The sequence below is a fragment of the Cryptotermes secundus genome, unplaced genomic scaffold, assembly GCF_002891405.2.
Source record: "Cryptotermes secundus unplaced genomic scaffold, Csec_1.0 scaffold955, whole genome shotgun sequence".
NCBI lineage: Eukaryota > Metazoa > Arthropoda > Insecta > Blattodea > Kalotermitidae > Cryptotermes > Cryptotermes secundus.
Window position 1 is genome coordinate 203,478 of NW_019744422.1, and position 19,058 is coordinate 222,535.

A 19,058-nucleotide genomic window follows, 5' to 3' on the forward strand; every position below is an offset into this window, starting at 1 on the left:
ACAGTTAAATCACAATGAAACAGCAAACTGCCATCTAACAAACATACAAAATCTGGATTGGACTGCAGCACAATGATAAGGCTAGAACAAGATTTCCAGCCTGATCAAGGTCTCACTGTAGCTCATGTGTCTTATAACACCACAGTGACCAATAACCTTGCTCCCCACACAAGTTTATTAACCACACCAGCAAAAGCAAAAGCTACAACCTTACAAAATATAATAAATTACCAATCCTACAGGCACTTGTAAACATTACGATATGGTTTATAGGCCATACAATGAAGCTCTCTGGTTTGGCATATTATACCTCCAGAACCTACAAAATAGTGATATGATCTTGTACAAGGTCAGCAGTAATTCAAAGATTTCATAAAAATTACTGGACTAAAATAGATTTTATTTTTTAATTGACATCCCCACAGAGTCACTGCATGTATCAGGAAAGATACAGTCTGAAAATGGTGTCCTATTTTCAACAGCTGGTTCTCCAGAACCACACAAAATAGGAAAAATATGGCTTGTGAAAAAGTTAAATGTCTCAGGTCAATGTCTAGATATCAATTACAACACATCAATTTTTACTTCTTCACACACAGTACAACAAAAAGTAATTAAATAAGTAACAAAATAAATTTAAAATATTCATTAGGATTTCAACAGCAATACAAGTTTATAGCTCAAGATGTGATAAATATATTTTATTATCTCCATGTCCTATAGCAAGTATGGCCCACCTCAGATTCAGTCTAACACATTTATGTTGTGGTCTTCTGGGTTATGACACTGTAGAATTTGATCATATGTACCAATATTTACCATTAAAATGGAAGCAGTATGTCCCTCAAAACCATAGGAACCCACCCACCAGGCTACATGCTGTCATAACAAAATCATTACCATAAAAACCTAAAATAATTTGTGTTTAATACATATCTTACACCTTCAGAGTGACAATTATGTTCAGATTAAGATCTGCTACTACTTCCTTCAATGTTTCCTCTTTGATATGGATATCAGTTTAAGGTATCATATCCAATTAATGTCATTTTTATGTTTCTTTGTATATCTATAATGTATGTATGTTTCCCTGTGCAAATAGTTGATGGATAATTAACAATTTTGGAAACCTAGAATGTTTTGAGAAGCTCTTCAGATCATACATAGCCTCATCAAAATAGCTGCACTGGGTCCTAAGTAAAAATATTTTCCAATACTTTCAGATCCAATAATCAAAGACAAGAATTTCACACTGCCAACTGTCCAATAATATAAATATGAAGACTGGGCTTCCTGTCATTCACTTCATCCTGAACACAGAGACTGGTAATTTCCCCAAACATCGACACACCATGGTATGTCTGAATGCTAAGAAGTTCTTCACAAGATCACCTCACTGCTTGCAGTACTCAATGGACCTAAGTTTACAGCTTGTAATTTACAAGTCTGATTCTAATACTTGTCAAACTGTTTTCAAAAATATAAACTGGAAACTGTAATTTTATATCTCTGAGTTTTAAGAAAGACCGTAAAACACATTTTAGGCCAACTATCTATGTTCCATAACATTCAAATCTTTGGCTTTCATTGGTGTAATAGTATGTATATATATTATTACTAATGTTATTATTATTTTAACTGTTACATTTAATTATGGATATTCAATTACCAGAAGATACACAGGAGTTAANGCAGAAATCACAGTACATTTGGCCAAATACCTGCAGAGATTATTTCCCACATATATATATAAAAAAAATTCAATGTGTTATATTGATACATATTTAATTCTGTTAAGCATTTAATCCTTCATCATCTGATGTATTCAGTATGTCAGGCCTGCACATGACTTTCTCTGGCATACTTGGTACACTGGTAGGGTTACTAACACTGGGCTTTACTATCCATGACTAATACTCATATTCGATAAGTCTGGTATGCACTGAAATATGAAAGTCTCACATTTCTATTTTATTCTTCATAATTATTATTATTATTTAATTACATTCCATTAATCCATACAAGGTCAAATGACCTATAGGATATAGAAACTCTCATTATACATAGGTCAGATAAAAAGTAGTGGCAACATCTCTATAGTTCTGAAATGACTTTATTACCTGAGGTAAATACACTTATATTCCTTCAATATAATCGCCCCCCATGTGTTCCACCTTCTGCCAAATTTGTGGAATGCGTCATACACCATCAGCACATCCACTTCTATCAATGTCGAATAGTGACATTCCTATAGCATGAATAATCTCCTCTCTTGTGTTGTAACGCGTCCCTCGCAGTGGTTCTTTCATTTTGGCAAAGATATCATAATTGCGACTTTTCACTATAACCTACTACAGCTCTGACGGCCTCATTCATAACAACTGCATGGGCTGAATTTGTACTTCCTTCAGAGGTTTAAGCTTACTGTGGATGAATGAACTGTGCAGCAAAAGCTATTCATTCTTCCAAACATTGAATGTAAAAGTGTTAGCTTGTACAGCCTATGAAATTGTCACAAAAACGATTACACCACTGCAAACATTGTTGCAACTCCAGTGGCACATACTCTGAAGGTCTTAGACAACTCAAAGTATTTCAGGGGATTAATGGGGTCTTCTACATCTACAATTATGTGAGGCTTGCAAGTAAATGGGAAATGTGGTCGCTGAGCACCTGACTTTGCCCATGTGCCATACTGCATGCTACTGCTGTCACATACTTTCTTCTTCATCAGAGCTGACACTCTGTTCATCACGATGAAATTTTCGAATTTATTTCACTCTCATAAGTATCAGGACATGAATTCTCTTGTAACATTTCATATAACACATCCTCATCACTCACATGCATCTTCTTTCTGGGACCTGCCATAGTGTTTATTCACAAGAACTGAAACCCAGGAAAGCTATCAAGCAATCAGCACCTTCCTATCACACTCTGAAGTAACTAGATCTAGCAAGCACAACATACAAATTTGCATAGCTGACTGTCATTGTAAGTACAATGGTGTAGCTGGAAACATGCATGTTGTGTAGAGACATACCCATTTAACTGGTTAATTTGATGGGGGAACAGTGGAGGAATTGTGGGGAAATGTACTGATAGCTCCAACCTCGACAAAGCCTCACTACTTTATGCTAGAAATCAATTTTTTTTTTCTTTATACTGATTTGGGAATTGGAAACCACTTGTGCCATCTGCCAAGGCACATAGTTTGCAATACAGTGTGTAAAATATGCAATGATCAAACCAACAATATGACTTCCTCCTACTTACGAAAAATGCAATCAAACCAAGATGGTGGTTCCCAAAATGGGTCTGTGAACCCTTTGGGGCTATGCAGAATACTGTATTTTGGACAGCTCACAAGGAACACGTCATTAATATATAGCAAATTCATAAAACAAAACACAAAAATGAAAAATGTGTGGTGCTGCTCTATTTAGTGGGTCCATAAAAATGTATTTTCTTTATATAAAAGGCATTCTAGACCTCAGCACCGGGTAGGGGTTAATGCACCATCCACAGAGAACCAATCTCTGTTACCCACAGAGCTAGTCTGGATGCAGTGGTGATTAATAGAATTCCCTGACCCTCTAGGGAATCAAACCTTGGTTATCCAGCTTGTAGCCAGTTATCATGACTACTAAACTGTCTTAGTTCACAATTTCTTATAGTCCACTGAGTCATATAGTTATACTAGCTCCTTTTCATTTCAGGAGGAAATAAAAACAGAGTACCATAGTTTGTGTTGAAATGGATTAGTAAAACAGACATCTGAAAAGACAGAAAATGATACATGAGGCAGAGGTATTAAAATCGAATATAATGTTTTAAGTGGGAGTTCTCATAGTCAAGGAAAGGGGTTATGAATAAAACTTGGGACACTTGAACTGAGATAAATATTTCTACTTTGTATTCTAAACTTTCAGTCAACTTATGTGAAACAGAAGCATCGATTTATCTCTTGAGAAAAGCTGGTGTAACATGTATGTATGTATGTATGTACACTACATTACAGGAAGGAAGATTTAGTATAAATCTTATGATAAATGTAAGAGCACAGAAACTAGCTCTACATTGTCAACAAAACAACAAAGTTACAATCTGTGTTTGGAACACAAGTCATTTAGGACTTTATATAAACTTCCACCACAACACTCACTCATAAAGTGTTTAACATTACTTTATTCTACACATACACATATACTTACGATAAATAACCACTTTTACTGGTTTGTTGGGCCACACAGTGAGTTAAAGAAATGATACCTAAATTCAAGTCATATCCTAGTATGATTCTTCACAGGACAGTGACATTGGTTTATTCATGTGACTTTTATTATGTTGGCATATGTATATCAACATTCTGAGAATTAGTGCCACTCTCATCTTCAAGTGGCTCATTGCCACTATAGTAACAGATTTGTTAATTTTTTTATTTTGAATATTAGTATCCTAACTACTTGCCTAGTATTCACACAGGCCCTGAGTACAATCACAACCATTACCTTAAATATAATAATGGTGGAACCAAAAATAATGTGAGAAATGACAGTCACATTGACATGTGACAGATGAGCTAGTTATGAACACTAGCAAGAAGAAACTTAAGTCTTCTTTGTTCCGACACTAATTTAGCCAAGCAGGGCATTGTCCCTTGCCCAACAACTTCTTGACTATCATGCCATCATACTGCTAGAACTGCCATCCATTATAGCCTTGTCCATGACTTTAGCCTGTCTGTTTTTATTTTATTTTTTCTGATATCCATGTGACCAGTGATATACTGATCATATTTTGTCATCTCATGGCAAAAATATGGAACATTTTCGCAGTTCTGCCAGTTAGATTAGTATGCTAATTGGTATGCACTGGAGTCTATACCTTGGGTTGCCTGCCTGTATACATTTGGAGTGTAGCAGATGTCTTGATAGCTCCTTAGTGCATAGAATGTGTTAGAAGACAAGAACATTACCTCGACATTAGGATGACTGTTGCAAGGTCATTAATATTTTCCTGTGTTTGGCAAATAACAGTTTATATTACTTTTTGCGAAATGAGTACCAGGAATTAAATAAATAATTTTCCTGGGGAGTGAAGCATGGCCGGCGCATAAGGCTGACAACCTTACTGCCATCTTTGAGCCGATTGTCAAGGTAATGTGGGACCCTTAACGTCTCACAACCCTATGGGCCTTCATGGCCTGTTACAGGGATAGCTTTACTTTACTTTTTTCTTTATATATGTAAATTGATTTTTGGTAACATTTTACTGTGTTCATTTCTGATCCCATAATATTAAGTTTCTTTCATTCTGCATTTAAGCAGTAAGAAAGTGAACACAGAAATGAACTTCAACAGTATAAAAAATTCAAAATCAATAAAACAATTATTTTAATTTAAAATTCAGATGGGTTCTAAGTTCAGTTACTTCAATAGCAGATGCAAATTCAGGGCACATACATCAATCCTTCAATCCTGTTGCTGACAGTTGAGAAAAACAGTAAGCCAACAGCATATCAGCCAATACTTGCTTGACTGATTGAGTGTGGACACAAGTGAAATACTGTGGCATGTAGACCCACTGCAGGGCAATGACCATGAGATAAGCAAATATACAACAGCTGTTACTAAGTAACAGCTCCACAAACAAGCATGTTTTCACGGCAACAACTGGATACAATACAAGTAATGGTGTTTTCTACGTGATCCATGCAGGACAAATCTAGAGTTAGTTGAGAGTTGCTGTAGCTGAGGCCAGGAACAGTTTGGAACCCAGAGGATGGGGAATGTCCACCACTGGAAGCCATTACCTGAAGACTGGTGAAGACAGTAGGGCAAGAAGATTTAAGTGTGCTCTAGTGAACTGTAAAGTGTGTGAATTAGTGAAACAGTTAAAATTACTTGTAGTTACACATCTGTAAGAGTCCAATAAATCTGACTTCTGATCCACACCCTGTCTAGTCACACTCAGTCACATGACAATACACCATGTATCTAAAATTATGGTACCATTTTCAAGTTTAGTTATTTTGTTAACAATTAGTGTTGGAAACACTGAATGAAGCATGAAATGAGAGACCCTGAAAATGTATCAGTGTTACCCATGAGGGTCAATATGAGTCGCTTTGCACACATTCATTTTGTATTCCAAATCCTGTCATGGCTGAATGAGTACTTCTGCAGTTACAGGTATGTTTCTGATTCTTCACTTCATATGGTCTGTGTCATAAATTTTCATCCTCAGCACGAAAGTTTAATATAATCCCATAAGCAAAAATGTCAGAGTTCAAGTTGGCCAAGGTTTCAAGCATCCTCTCACAATCCACCATCTCATATAGATTTTCATGAATCCCTACCCAAGTTCGAAGTTTATACTATGACAAATGGAACATAACAGATCAATTGCTCTCCTCCCCTCCCCTCCCCCTTCTTTTATATGAAGATTCATCATATAAGTATAAATGAGCATCTTTCGGACTGGTGAACTGGGAGAGGTTCAACATCTTGGCCACTTTCATTTCTGGACCTAACTCCACTTTCACTTGACAAACACATGGGACCATATACAACAAGCGGTATCAAATGTGAAAAATCAATGGCCATTAAAAGGGAACAATGGGAGATCCTGCTGAGTTTGTACTCCGAATGTTCTCACTTAACTCTAGCAAGAATCTGAATATTGATAATGTGTGCAAAGGTAGTCAAATGAGCCTAACAATGGACTTCACTAACACAGGTGAACCTTCACAGTTTTTATAATATTTTTTGCTTTTCTTCAAGTTTTCAGCATTAATTATTACAAAAAAGCAAAACTTGGGAAGTACGTCCCAACTTTACAGACACAGTTCATCTGTATATTTCCTTCTCTTTCTTTCTTTCTTCTTGATGTTACTTTGGAACAACCTTTATATCGTATTAAAAAGGATAAAATTGTAACTATGGTTCATAACTTTAAAAATTAATCAATAACCCTAATCAATTAGCACATCAATGTTGGATAATTCATATTACCACAAGTTTTGTTCCATCCTAGGATTTCTGACAATTGTACAATCTAACAGTGACCGCATCAACAAAAACCACATTTGTTTTGAAGATACAGAAAGGCTAATCAATATACCATGGATTCAATACCTAAAAGTAATACCATTTTCAACCTCAGGCCCTGGCATTTAAACATACCTGCAATTAACAACCATAAGTTCACTCCACTGCATAGGAAGACATAACACTGGAATGTATCACACACAAATGCAATATGTTCCTATGGAGAAGTCAGTAAATATGGAATGTGAAATAAATAACATGCACTGGGTTCCAACAACAATGATTCATGGTACAAATTTGTACTAGCTCATCTACTTAAAAATTAAGTATGCCTCAGGAAATGACACAGCAACGTTTGGGCTTGGGGTCACCCACAACATCATCTGTGTCTCCAGTGAAGCGCTGCACAGAAGGCATTGGACTGCTTGCAACTGAGGAGATGGGTGAAAGACCTGTTGTGACTCCTTCTGGACTATTGTTGCGGATCTGTGATCGCTGTTTTTTGAGGTCAGCCAGTGTGCCAGCATTTATTGTTACAGATACGTGAATGTTGATGTTGCCATTACCTCCAGTTACATAACTTGTTGGCAGCCCTACAACAAGGGAATTAAATGAAGTACACCAAAATAAGAAATTCATCACTCCAACAAACTCATAAACGAAATACTGTATAATTCATAATGCCAATACCATTCAATTTTCACCACTTTAGCATATCATGTATTACATTTTGAGTAGCCATCTATGCTGATCATCTCAGATACTTGAAACACACTCAAGTATTAACATACAATTTTAGCCAAAGGACAAAATGCCAAAACAACAAAAACAACTCATGCAAACTCTAGACTAAGCACAAAATTCATGTACAAGCACTATATAGAGCAATTCATTGTTACAGCATATGACCCGAGATGCTTAGTATCCAACATACACCTCACAGTCAAATGGGGCAACATACTTCTCAGCAGTGTTATTTGTCACAGTGATATTAATTGCATTGTTAGGTGTACTCAAGACACACAATGAACACTCAGGGTCAGTTGTCAGTTAATGATCGTGGAACACACACGATGAATACTGTTATAACACTTGGTACCTGTAACAATCAAGCTGCACAGGAATACATGCTACGTTACCCTGGTCAATGTCATCCAGGTTCTAAGGAGTTTTGGCTACTGGGGCAGCGTCTGTGAGACAGAAAAGCAATACCAATAGCACATATCACCCATGGACTGTGCAGGCACCACCCAATCAAGACATCATACCTGTAGCTGTGGAATGAGAACCGTACAGAAGCTCACTTGATATCACATGAGAATTGGGACTGTCCCAACTGAAGGTTCTTGAAGTACTTTATCCATACCGCTATTAGCGGTATGGCTATTTGTATCCAGATGACTGTCCTCTAAGAATGCAATTTTGCAAATGGCTACATCATTAATCATTTAGCTATTTTTACATACTATTCTGTGGACAGATAAAGTATGTTTTATGCGTCAGGGTCTGTTAATCATCCAACGCAGTCACCTCTGGGCATGGGATAATCCTTATAACTACATGAACACATCAATATTTGGGCTGGAATCATTGGGAACACTGTCATAGACCTCTGTCTGCTACCTTACTTTCTGAAACTCTTCTACGTGAGGCTGCCTGAAGATGTGTTTCTAGCTGTGAGGCAGAGGTTGTTGAGCTCCAGCATACTATAGACATGACGTCCAGCTGTGGTTAAATGCTTCATATCCAGGAAGGTGGATTGGCTATTGAGGGCTGATTGTATGGCCTCATCAGTTTCTGGATCTGACTCTGATGTGTGTTTCTTGTGGGAATACCTGAAGAAGCATGCTTATGCAGTCCCCCCCAGGACTATGGAAGACCTCCTGGCATGACTTCAAGCAGCTATGACAACAATGGATAACATAACGTTCAGGTGTGTCCAAGAGAATGCTGTGTGGCAGATGCACTGCCATCTGCCTTGAAATGGATGTAGGCTGCTTCAAACACTAATTACATTTACATGGCATCCATGGTTTGATCATCTGATAGCTTGTGACACTTGATGGTGATGTGTATCTTGAAAAATAAATGTCGCAGGAAATATGCTGTACAATATTTTTTACTTGTTTTTTAATATTAAATCACACTATGGACAGCTTGTGTGCAAATTTCATTTCACCATGCATATACTCCATACAACAATAATTAGTACATAGATTCACATCTTAAACATGGTCACTGTGTAGTAATAACAGTTGCATACACAATGAATGTAGGATTAGCCTAACAATTGCCTACTGGGCTGAAAGAGAAAAATGTCTAATTATACACCACAATGTGCTGATGGGACCTCTACACTTATTAGGCACAGAAATCCCATTGCCTCAACAAACCATATTAAGGCAGCAACAAACTGAAATTTGTGAACTCATCTCCAAAGAATTGCAATGTATACCTAATATACCTAGAGCTGCAGGTTTGGAGTCATTATCAAACTCTCCTTCCAGATCATTATCTTGTCCCTCAGGGGCTCGTCTTTCTGTAGGCACCACCAGGCCACTCCCTACCACCTCACCATTTGCAGCATCCTTTGGGCTGGGGATATGATCTCCAGGAGGAATGTTCTCCAGGGCCCCTGGCTCCACTCTGGCTCCACTCCCATCAACAGGAGAAACAAACACCTGTGCACATAAACCTGTTTCTTATATTCCTCAATTTACCAGTAATGTAGCATCAAGCAGAAGGATGACTGTGACTGATAAATTGGAATGGATGTGAAAGGAAGCAGCCACCACCTAATTTATGAGACAGTCCCAGGATTTTCCTAAAGAGAATGACATTGGTGTGGTATGTGAAGAAGTTACATATACAAAATGAGATGACAGATGATCACAGCAAGTGAACAGATAAAGGTTCAGAAGGAGGTGGTCATGGCCTACTTGAAGGTTCTACCTAACATTCAAAAGAAAAGGGACTGAGGAAACCCATAAGAAAAAAACCCAGGACAGTGGACCTCCAGAATGAATTTCAAACATGGTCTTTCTAAACATGAAGCAAGAATGCTAAGCACTCAACTGCAACATTTTCTAAGTTACAGCTACATTATGTACATATGAATATGTGAGAATATTATGTTGATGATGGGTCTGTGTAGTGACAGTGATGCTGATTTACTCCAGCACTTCTAATTAATTTAAATAAGATATAAAATTTAGTGACAATGGTACAGCACTACAAATATTATGTTTTTGGACATTATCCATTGTCTTGTCTTTATCTAAAAACTGTCATATTTATTTTTCAAAACACCACGTTTCAGAGACTGGATTCTGTCTCCGTCTTCGGGTGAAACTTACTCAGTTGGGCCCAACAGGTAGAGCTAATCCCTAGCTAGCACAGGTGTCTGGGGATAAGGACTAGCTGTATCAATTGGGCCCAATTGAGTAGGTTTTACCTGAAGGAGACAGAATCCACTCTCCAAAATGTTGTGTTTTGAAAAATAAACAGGACTGTTTTTAGATAAAGACATGATAATGCTTAATGTCCAACAACATAATATTTCTATTAACTAATTTAATTAACCCAATTACTTGAATTATATTTACATTTCTTTATTGAAATTTAGATATATGGCTTATACATTTCAATGTTAAATGGGCCTTACTGTGAGTATTATTACAATATATTCCATTCTTACGCACATAACATGGCACTGTGTGGAAAAATCTAGATTTCAAGAGCTGCCTGAATGTCTAGGTTCTTAACACTTATGGGCACTCATTAGTTTTAAAGTGGGGGGATACAAAGTGGCACAGCTCCAAACTTGAACTGGAACCACCTGAACTCTTTCGGTTGGGATTGCCTGCCAATCAGGACCATGCCACATTAATTACCATGTAGCTACCTTGTTTTAAAATTACAATAATGAGTTGCATGTTACCTTCTCTCAACAGATACCAATTTTGGTAGTTATGCCATGAGAAGATACAAGCAACCTCACAACTACAACACTTTTCATCAAATCTTTGAACCATATTGATGTGTCATACATACTCCGCACTCTAAAGGACAGCGCAACACTGATATGATGAGAATTTATAAATTATGTAAATATGCTCTTTATAATTAGTATTCAACTAAATAACTAACTCTATGGAGCTGAGCCCTTCTTCAGAAGCTGCCAATCAGCCAGCCACTCATCAATTTCCCAACACTTTATGGAACACAAACGTTCATTCCCATGTTCCCTCTGGTCTCTACTCCAAGCACAATCATTCCACCAAATCCCTTTAAGATCAATTTCAATATTACCCTCCCCATGATGTAACTTCATGTGAAGTCTTACAATTCCGGAGGTCCCCTCTTTCAAGTATATTACATCATATGAAATGATTTTGAAAGGAATGCATGATGCCAAATTTAACACTACTGACTGGAGTTTGTAAATCGGGACTGTACTGGGAATTGAGTATCACATAATGCTAGCGGCCCCCTGATGGACTGCGCACCTCTCTGTGACATGAGAGAAGCCTCCAAACTGTGAAACGAGTGGGACATAGGTCAAGTGCCCTCGTTTTAGACGCATTATATGAAGAATGGTGCTGTATTAAAGGTCTCAGAAATTCACACTAACATGCGTCAGAAGTTAAACTTCATCTAGTGAAGTAAAAAGAAGTAAAATCGAATAAAGTATTAAGTGCTTACTGACTTATGTGGTTTTTGATTGACTCACTTGCCAAAGCAAGGCCTGTGTAAGACCTTGCAGATGAGTCTAGTGCTCTCCAGCAAGAGAGATGGCGCCCAACATATACAGCACTTGAATTGAAGAGGCTTCCGTTTAGCGGTAACTATAAGGCAACCCAGCTGCACCAACCTCTACAACTTAATGAAAGACGTCATCAAGGTAAGAGAGTGTCTATGTAAGTAGGCCCTCAAAGCGAGGTTTCATCACCATGTCAAAAACAATGAAGCTGCTATAAGGTGACTCTCAAAGTGCAGCTCCATCATTTTTTAACCTTAGCTGGGAAGAGACAGCTAATGGGCTCTGAATGATTGTGATTACTTGTAAGCTGCTGAAGATGAGAGTATTCAGTGTCAAATAAAACCAATTTCAAACCCAAATCCAATGTGTGATCACTATCACATGGATCCAACAGTTCCAGTTAACCTTTAATGACCGAATGTTAGATATATCTAACAGCAAGCGGCACCCCGAGTTGGCCGAATGCTATATATATCTAACACAGTACTCATGCTCTCTTTGGTAGTGCTGACAGTTTGACCTTGGGTTCAAAACAAAAACAAACCTATGTGATGTCATGTGAGTGGTTCATTCCTTAGCTCTGAACAAAGAAATCGTTTATCACGGTACTGGTTTCGATACTATTTATGTTTAGATGTGACTGTTTATGACCTGGTCAGCCAAATATAGCCCGGCTTTGTTTTGAGAACTGATGAGGAAATATTCATCTGTGCTTGCATGTGAGTGCTTCCAGAGCCTTCAAGGAAGTGTGACGCATGCAAGGATTGGTTTTCAGTGACGAATTATCAGTCAGGAAGTCAGTGTCAGATTGTCTAATATTTCTTTATCAGTCAAAAAGTCAGTGTCAGACTCATATATTTCTTTGTATACCACTTTTATTTTGTGTCTTGGAAGAGGTATAAACCCACTTAGCCAGTATTACTTTGAGTAAAAGGCATCTTGGCCACTGTGACTTTCAGTATCAGTGTCGGACTGGCATTCTTTTGACTAGTATTATAATTACTTTGCATCAATACTTTGTGAGTATTACTAATAGGTGAGAGTGTCGCTTTGTCAATCAACATAATTTATTCGATTTTGCTAGAAACCCTCCTCCCCCAAGATGATTCTTCAATCCCACAAGGCGAATATCACGGTCAGTGGCGTTTCTCAGGGGGAGGCCAAAGTTATCAGGGGGCCCAACTGAGTTGACTGGAGGTGAAACATTCACAACACTGGCCAACCAAAGGCAAACAATGACACTGTCATGTGTTTCGCTAAATAAGAAAAGCAGGAGCATGCTCTTCTATTGTAAAAAGGGTGGTGTCACTCTGTATGACGTGGACTGCTTCAAGAAGTGCCAGAGTGTATCGTAAACTGTGAAGTGATGCAGTTCAAACTTGTGTACAGTCTGAACAAAATATTATTGTGTATAGTGTGACTATATTTACAATATCACCGTGATTCAAGGTTGAAGAAAAAACATGGGTAAGTCCTCGGGAATTTCATAACATATATAATAAAGATTATATTTTGCATTTAATGACAATATAATCACAGTTAATTTTCGTTTGTAAAAATTGCTCCTTTGAGTATATGTAGAAAATTTTATTGTCTTTGAGACTGTTTTTAGTTCATATTTCTATGCTGCATAGAACGGCAACTTTCTTCTGAAAGTTTGCAATGTTAATTAATCAGGGCGATTTAAATACCGGCCACAGAGGGCTCCTGGCAATTTAAAAGTCTGTACGTTAAAGGTTAAGGTGACCCCACTCTGAATCCAGAAGGTGCTGAAGATAAAGTCACCAATTATGCCACCAGAATGCAGTGCCCTCAGCATTACAGCTACTCACTTCCTGTGCCAATCGTCGCGCCTCCTCCACTGCATCTTTCTTTGTGATAATTGTTTTGTCCCTTATTGATGTTCTTCGCACTGACTGCGTGCGTGTATTGGACTGTGACCGGTTGACACCACGTTTCTTTGTTTCCTGCAGTCTCCTTGTCTCCTGTTCACTCCGCAACTGGAGGATCCTTTCCCGTAGTTCTGGGTCCTCGCAAATATCTACACAACAATCATGGTTAAGTACTAAAAATATAAGATCCAGTAAGTGTGAAGCAATTTATCTTTAATGTATTAGGGACAAGAATAACTCACCAGCAGGTGTCTCTTCATGTTTTGTTTTGGCATTCAAGTCTGCACCATGATGTACCAGTAACTCAAGAACTTCCAACTGAAATATAACTACAGCTGCTTTAGCTATATGGAATGGGACACATAAAGCATATGCATGTATTTACGTGGTCTGACAATAAAGTTCGCGAACTCGTCACAGTAAAATGCTGCATACTTCATTACTGAATAGCACTGTGGTTCCCTTCAAAGTACTCCCCATGGGAAGCTATGCACCAATGCCAGTGCCTGGTCCACCTTTCAAAACAATTCTGGAACTGGTTTTCTTGAATGGCTTTCAGAGCTGCTGTCGTATTACTCCCGATGTCATCAATGTCATCAAAGTGCCTTCCTTTCAATATTGCCTTTATCTTCAGGAACAAAAAAAGTCATTGGGAGCTAGATCCGGTAAGTAGGGGGGGGGGTGTTCCAGCAGTTATTTGTTTACTAGCTAAGAACTCCCTCACAGACAGTGCCATGTGAGCAGGTGCATTGTCGTGATGCAAGATTCATGAGTTGCTGTCACAAAGTTTGGGTCGTTTCTACCTAACTTTTCATGCAGCCTTTTCAGTACTTCCAAATAGTAAACTTGGTTGACTGTCCAGTTGATACAAACTCATAATGAACAATACCTCTAATATCAGAAAAAAGTTAGCAACATTGTTTTGACTCTTGATTTGGACTGATGGAACATTTCTGGTTGTGGAGAATTGGCAGTCTTCCACTGTACACTTTGCTACTTTGTTTCAGGGTCATACTGGTAGACCCATGTTTCATCACCTGTGATGACATGGACCAAAATGTCATCTTGCCTCTCCAAAAGGTCTTTGCATATTTTGATTCTTCTTTGCTTTTGTTCTTCAGTGAGCTCCTTTGGGATCATTTATGCACACACCGTCCTCATGTCAAGGTCTTCAGTTAAGACTTTCCTAACTGTTTCTCTGTCGATGTCCGCTTGCTCTGTTATGCTCCTGACAGTTAGCCAAAGATTTTCATGCACAATATGATTAAATTTTGTGACATTCTCTTCAGTTCTGCTTGTTGCTGGCTGTATTGATCTCTCTTCTTCAATGACACTTTCTCTTCCCTCAGAAAAACGCGTCACCCATTTGTAAACTGCTGTTTTCTTCATAGCATTATCTCCGTAAACTTGCACTAACATCAAATTTCGCTCCCATTCTTGGAAGTTTAAGAAGAAATTTAATGTTTGTTTGTTGCTCTAATTCGGGTTTCCAACATTCTCGCGACAGAACACCAAAACACACTCAGACAATAACAGACGCAACTCAGAAAGAGACTGCCATAGATCAACAACACAGCTGTGAAATGCTGATATGCCAATGTCATCAAACCATGCTGAGGTTTCTCTCTACTGCTGCCATGGCAAGCACACGATGGTGAGTTCGCGAACCTTACTGTCAGACCTCATATAGATTTCATATGTCTAATAATTTTTTCACTGAAGAATCTTCTGGGCCCTAAACCTGTGGGAGTGAATCTGCTGTAAAAAACTCAAACCTCATTCAGTAATTTAATTCAACATCAATCAAAATTTAAAATCTCAAATAACAATTAATCCTAAAACCCTCATTTTAGAACATTCCAGATTAACTGGAACTGTTCCCAGATATCTTTGCCACCTTAACCTTACACTTCAATCACATACACTTACTACAGCTGTGCACAGTGATCTAAACCTATAAGTTTAATGTCACTATATCATATAATCACTCCACATAAATTCAAAGCAAAAAACTGCAAATGCAAGTTTGTATGAAAGGTTTTGTAACAGACAGCATCACATGTTTGAATACTGACTTCAGAGTTGCATCATGTTTTTATTTAAATACAATGAAACCTGAACCATATGCTCCCCGAATCTAATTTTCCTTAATTCTATGCATGTTTCTGTAAGTCCCATAAAAATTTCTATGGGAACAATCCTTTATTACATGTTCAAATTAAGCACAAATTGACTGGACTGTTGTGTCATTTTAAGTACTTTAACTTGGAAATTGGGTGGGGGGATTGATTTCCAGTTATACACTTTGAAATTTGGAGAGGGGGATTGAGTTTCAGTTATAACTTCCTATCTCCTCCACTGCAATCCTGTATGCTAACTATTCTATGGTTTCAAGGATGTGCCAGAAGAACACAGATATTTCCTACCTTTGCCAAGCCTGAGCAATGATGAATGACTTCTGATACTAATTATAAATGACCACATGTTCCATGTCCTCATTATGCTAGTGCTGCTTTTTGAATCTAGCATGAATTCAACTAGCAAACACTTTTATATTATTTTCTGATTATTTCATTAGAAATGACTGAAAGTTCCACATGCTTATTAAGCTGCTGTGTCAGTGGTGCTTCGTGAACCAAGTGTAAATTAAACTGCTAACAGTTTCATTTTAATTTTTGGTTTTCATCACAATGAGTGAAACAAAAAAGAGGAAACAGTTCTCTATCCAAGAAAAAACTGACATTCTAGCTCAAGTAGATGCTAATAAGGAAATACATGATGTACCTGCTGCCAGATTATAAACTGTGACATCAACACTAGACACTATTTTTAAAAACAGAAAAGACAGTGGAAAGTGCAATGCACAGTGTGACAAGTTCTTTCGCTAAGGGTAGAGCTTGAAACAGTCTTCATTTAAAAAATTGGACAGTTTGTTGGTCATGTGTTTTAAACAACCTAGAGGCAACAATGCAGTGATCAGTGGCACACTGCTGAGAGTAGAGGCTCCACATATTGCAACAAGGTTAGGCACTGAGGATTTTAAATCTTCTAACACATGAATTAACCTTTAACGTAGAGATATTAGATATAGCTAACAGCGAGTAACACTCTGATGTGGACGAATGTCAGATTTATCTAATGCAGCAAACGCACTCTCTTTGGGAGTACAGACATTTTGATCTTCAGGTTGAAACCACAACAAACCCACGCAAGGTCAAGTCAGTGGTTCATTCATTGGCTCAGAACAATGAAATCGTTTATCATGGTACTGGTTTCGATATTATTTACATTTAGATATGATTGTTTATGACTGGGTCAGCCAAATAGAGCACAGCTTTGTTTTGAAGTTGTAAGGAAGTTGCCCACAAAATATGAAGCCAACAGAAAAGCATGATTTACATAGGCCATCTTTACTGGCTATTTAAAGGCATTGGATCCCAAAATGAGTTCCAAAAACAGAAAGATCTTACTCTTCACCAACAAGTGTGCTGTTCATCCCCAAGATACAGGACACCTACAGAAAGTAAAAGTTACAATTTTTCTCCCATACTGTGACAAGCATTCTCACCTGACCAGGGACTAATCAGGACATTCTAACATTATTACCACAAGCAACGTGTATGAAAAACTATTTCTATGATGGATCACAAGTTGCTTCATGACACAACACTGATGATGGTAAATGTTTTGGATGCCCAACATATCACTGTGGAATCAAGGCACTGTGTCACACATATGTCATCAGTGAACTGTTTCCAGAAATGTGGACTCAATTTCAAACAAACTGATGATGGTGAAGACACAACAGAACTTAGCACAGCTGAAAGCAGGTGTATCAATTCAATAATGTGTATCCTGTGATGATAATGTAACATGTGAGGTGCAGACCTTAGAACAAGTGATGGATGAAAAGCTGACGTCTGATGCCCCTGAGGAGGAAATGGGTAAGGAGGAAGATGATGGTCAAGTAAACCTCTAGAAACATGGAGGGCAATCACACTGTGAAGAAACACATCATGAAGTTTGAAGTTGATAACATGATGGTTAACCTGAGCAGTACTGAGAACAAGGTGTACAGGGTTTGGCAGAAAGCAAGAAAGTAGCAACTTACTTTAATGAATATGTGGAAGAAGTGAATGAGATTCCATTTACTACAATACATTGAATTGGATTACATTTTTAATGTAATTCATTGTTAATCTAATGAACTTAATTTCAACACCTACATACACTTTCATTTCCATGATTTCACATTAATATAAAATGGTCCCTTCAGAAACATAAAATCCAGGTTTTGCTGTATTTTTTCACAGCGATATAATAAAACTTTTATAACTAGGTAAACTTAGTGGTATAGGGTCTTCCTTGAGCAAATGACAGTACCTTAGCTGATAATGTAATTCCCTGCTTTTATGAAACTTTAATGTTTATGTCTATCACGAAAGTTCAGCACTGGACCCATAGCATGCATCAACAATCAAGATTACATCAGCCTGTATCTATAAAATCCAATTTATTATTATCTCATCTATGACTAATGGTTTCTTGCCCTGAATGCAAGTACACTCACATGTCCCCAGCAGGCTGCAGCATGCACAGGCTGCCAGTCATCATTGTCTTTTACATTGGTTGCAACATTGTGATCCAGAAGGAACTCCACAACTCTCAAGTAGCCATTTGCTGCTGCAATGTGGAGCTGTGTCATAAACACGAACAAATCCATCAGCTTATGAAACATCAAATGAATTACAACTGGGTAATTATGCATTATGAAGTTCTGCCTATTCTTAACCCGCTGCCGTGGTTCGACGTGTATGTTTCGTCAGGGATTTAAATCGTCTGGGGGGGTTCGACGTGTATGTTTCGTCCAGCTGCACACCTATGTTATAACGCCCATAATAATTGATGGTTTTGCTGTAGATTGTTAGATTTTTCGCTGGCCTGTTGTCAGTGGAACAGAGTATAAATAAGACACGACTTTATCTGCGCCTAGTCATCGTTACATATGCCTGTCTTGCAGCAAAGTTCCTGTGGCTCTGGCGAGCGGTTCCTACGTCGTAGTCTTATGAAAGGCGTGTTTTCTTTGCTTTGAAGATATAAACAACAGAGACGTGATGTGTACTGTGTTTATCATATACTATTGCCCTGAGCTGGCCACTCTAACACACTCAATTGGAATTCTTAGAATAAAGGTTGTCCATAAGTTTATTCTCGCATGATCCATTGATTTCGCACAGTACAAAGGCCCAGTTCTTAGAAAAACGCCACAATTTAAGGCAGAACACTGTGGTCACCCCCTGAGACGATACGGATGTGTGTGGGGGAGGGAAAAAGAACTCATTCCTTCATGTA

The 19,058-nt window shown here is 38.0% G+C and overlaps 1 protein-coding gene across 2 annotated transcripts in view; it reads right to left on the reverse strand.

Annotated features, from left to right (window-relative positions):
- Positions 1 to 5,412: 5,412 nt before the first annotated feature.
- LOC111874774 (protein phosphatase 1 regulatory subunit 16A) overlaps positions 5,413 to 19,058 on the reverse strand; it is a 33,873-nt gene continuing 20,227 nt past the window's right edge. Inside the window, exons 6-10 of one of the 2 annotated variants that reach the window (XM_023870553.2) lie at positions 18,277 to 18,402; positions 13,949 to 14,024; positions 13,647 to 13,855; positions 9,517 to 9,733; positions 5,413 to 7,645 (exon numbers count right to left, since the gene is read on the reverse strand). In XM_023870553.2, the coding sequence (XP_023726321.1) occupies positions 7,386 to 7,645; positions 9,517 to 9,733; positions 13,647 to 13,855; positions 13,949 to 14,024; positions 18,277 to 18,402 (888 nt within the window). In that variant the 3' untranslated portion in view covers positions 5,413 to 7,385. Of the gene's footprint in view, positions 7,646 to 9,507; positions 9,734 to 13,646; positions 13,856 to 13,948; positions 14,025 to 18,276; positions 18,403 to 19,058 lie in introns of both variants that reach the window. The other variant, XM_023870552.2, reaches the window with a different exon arrangement.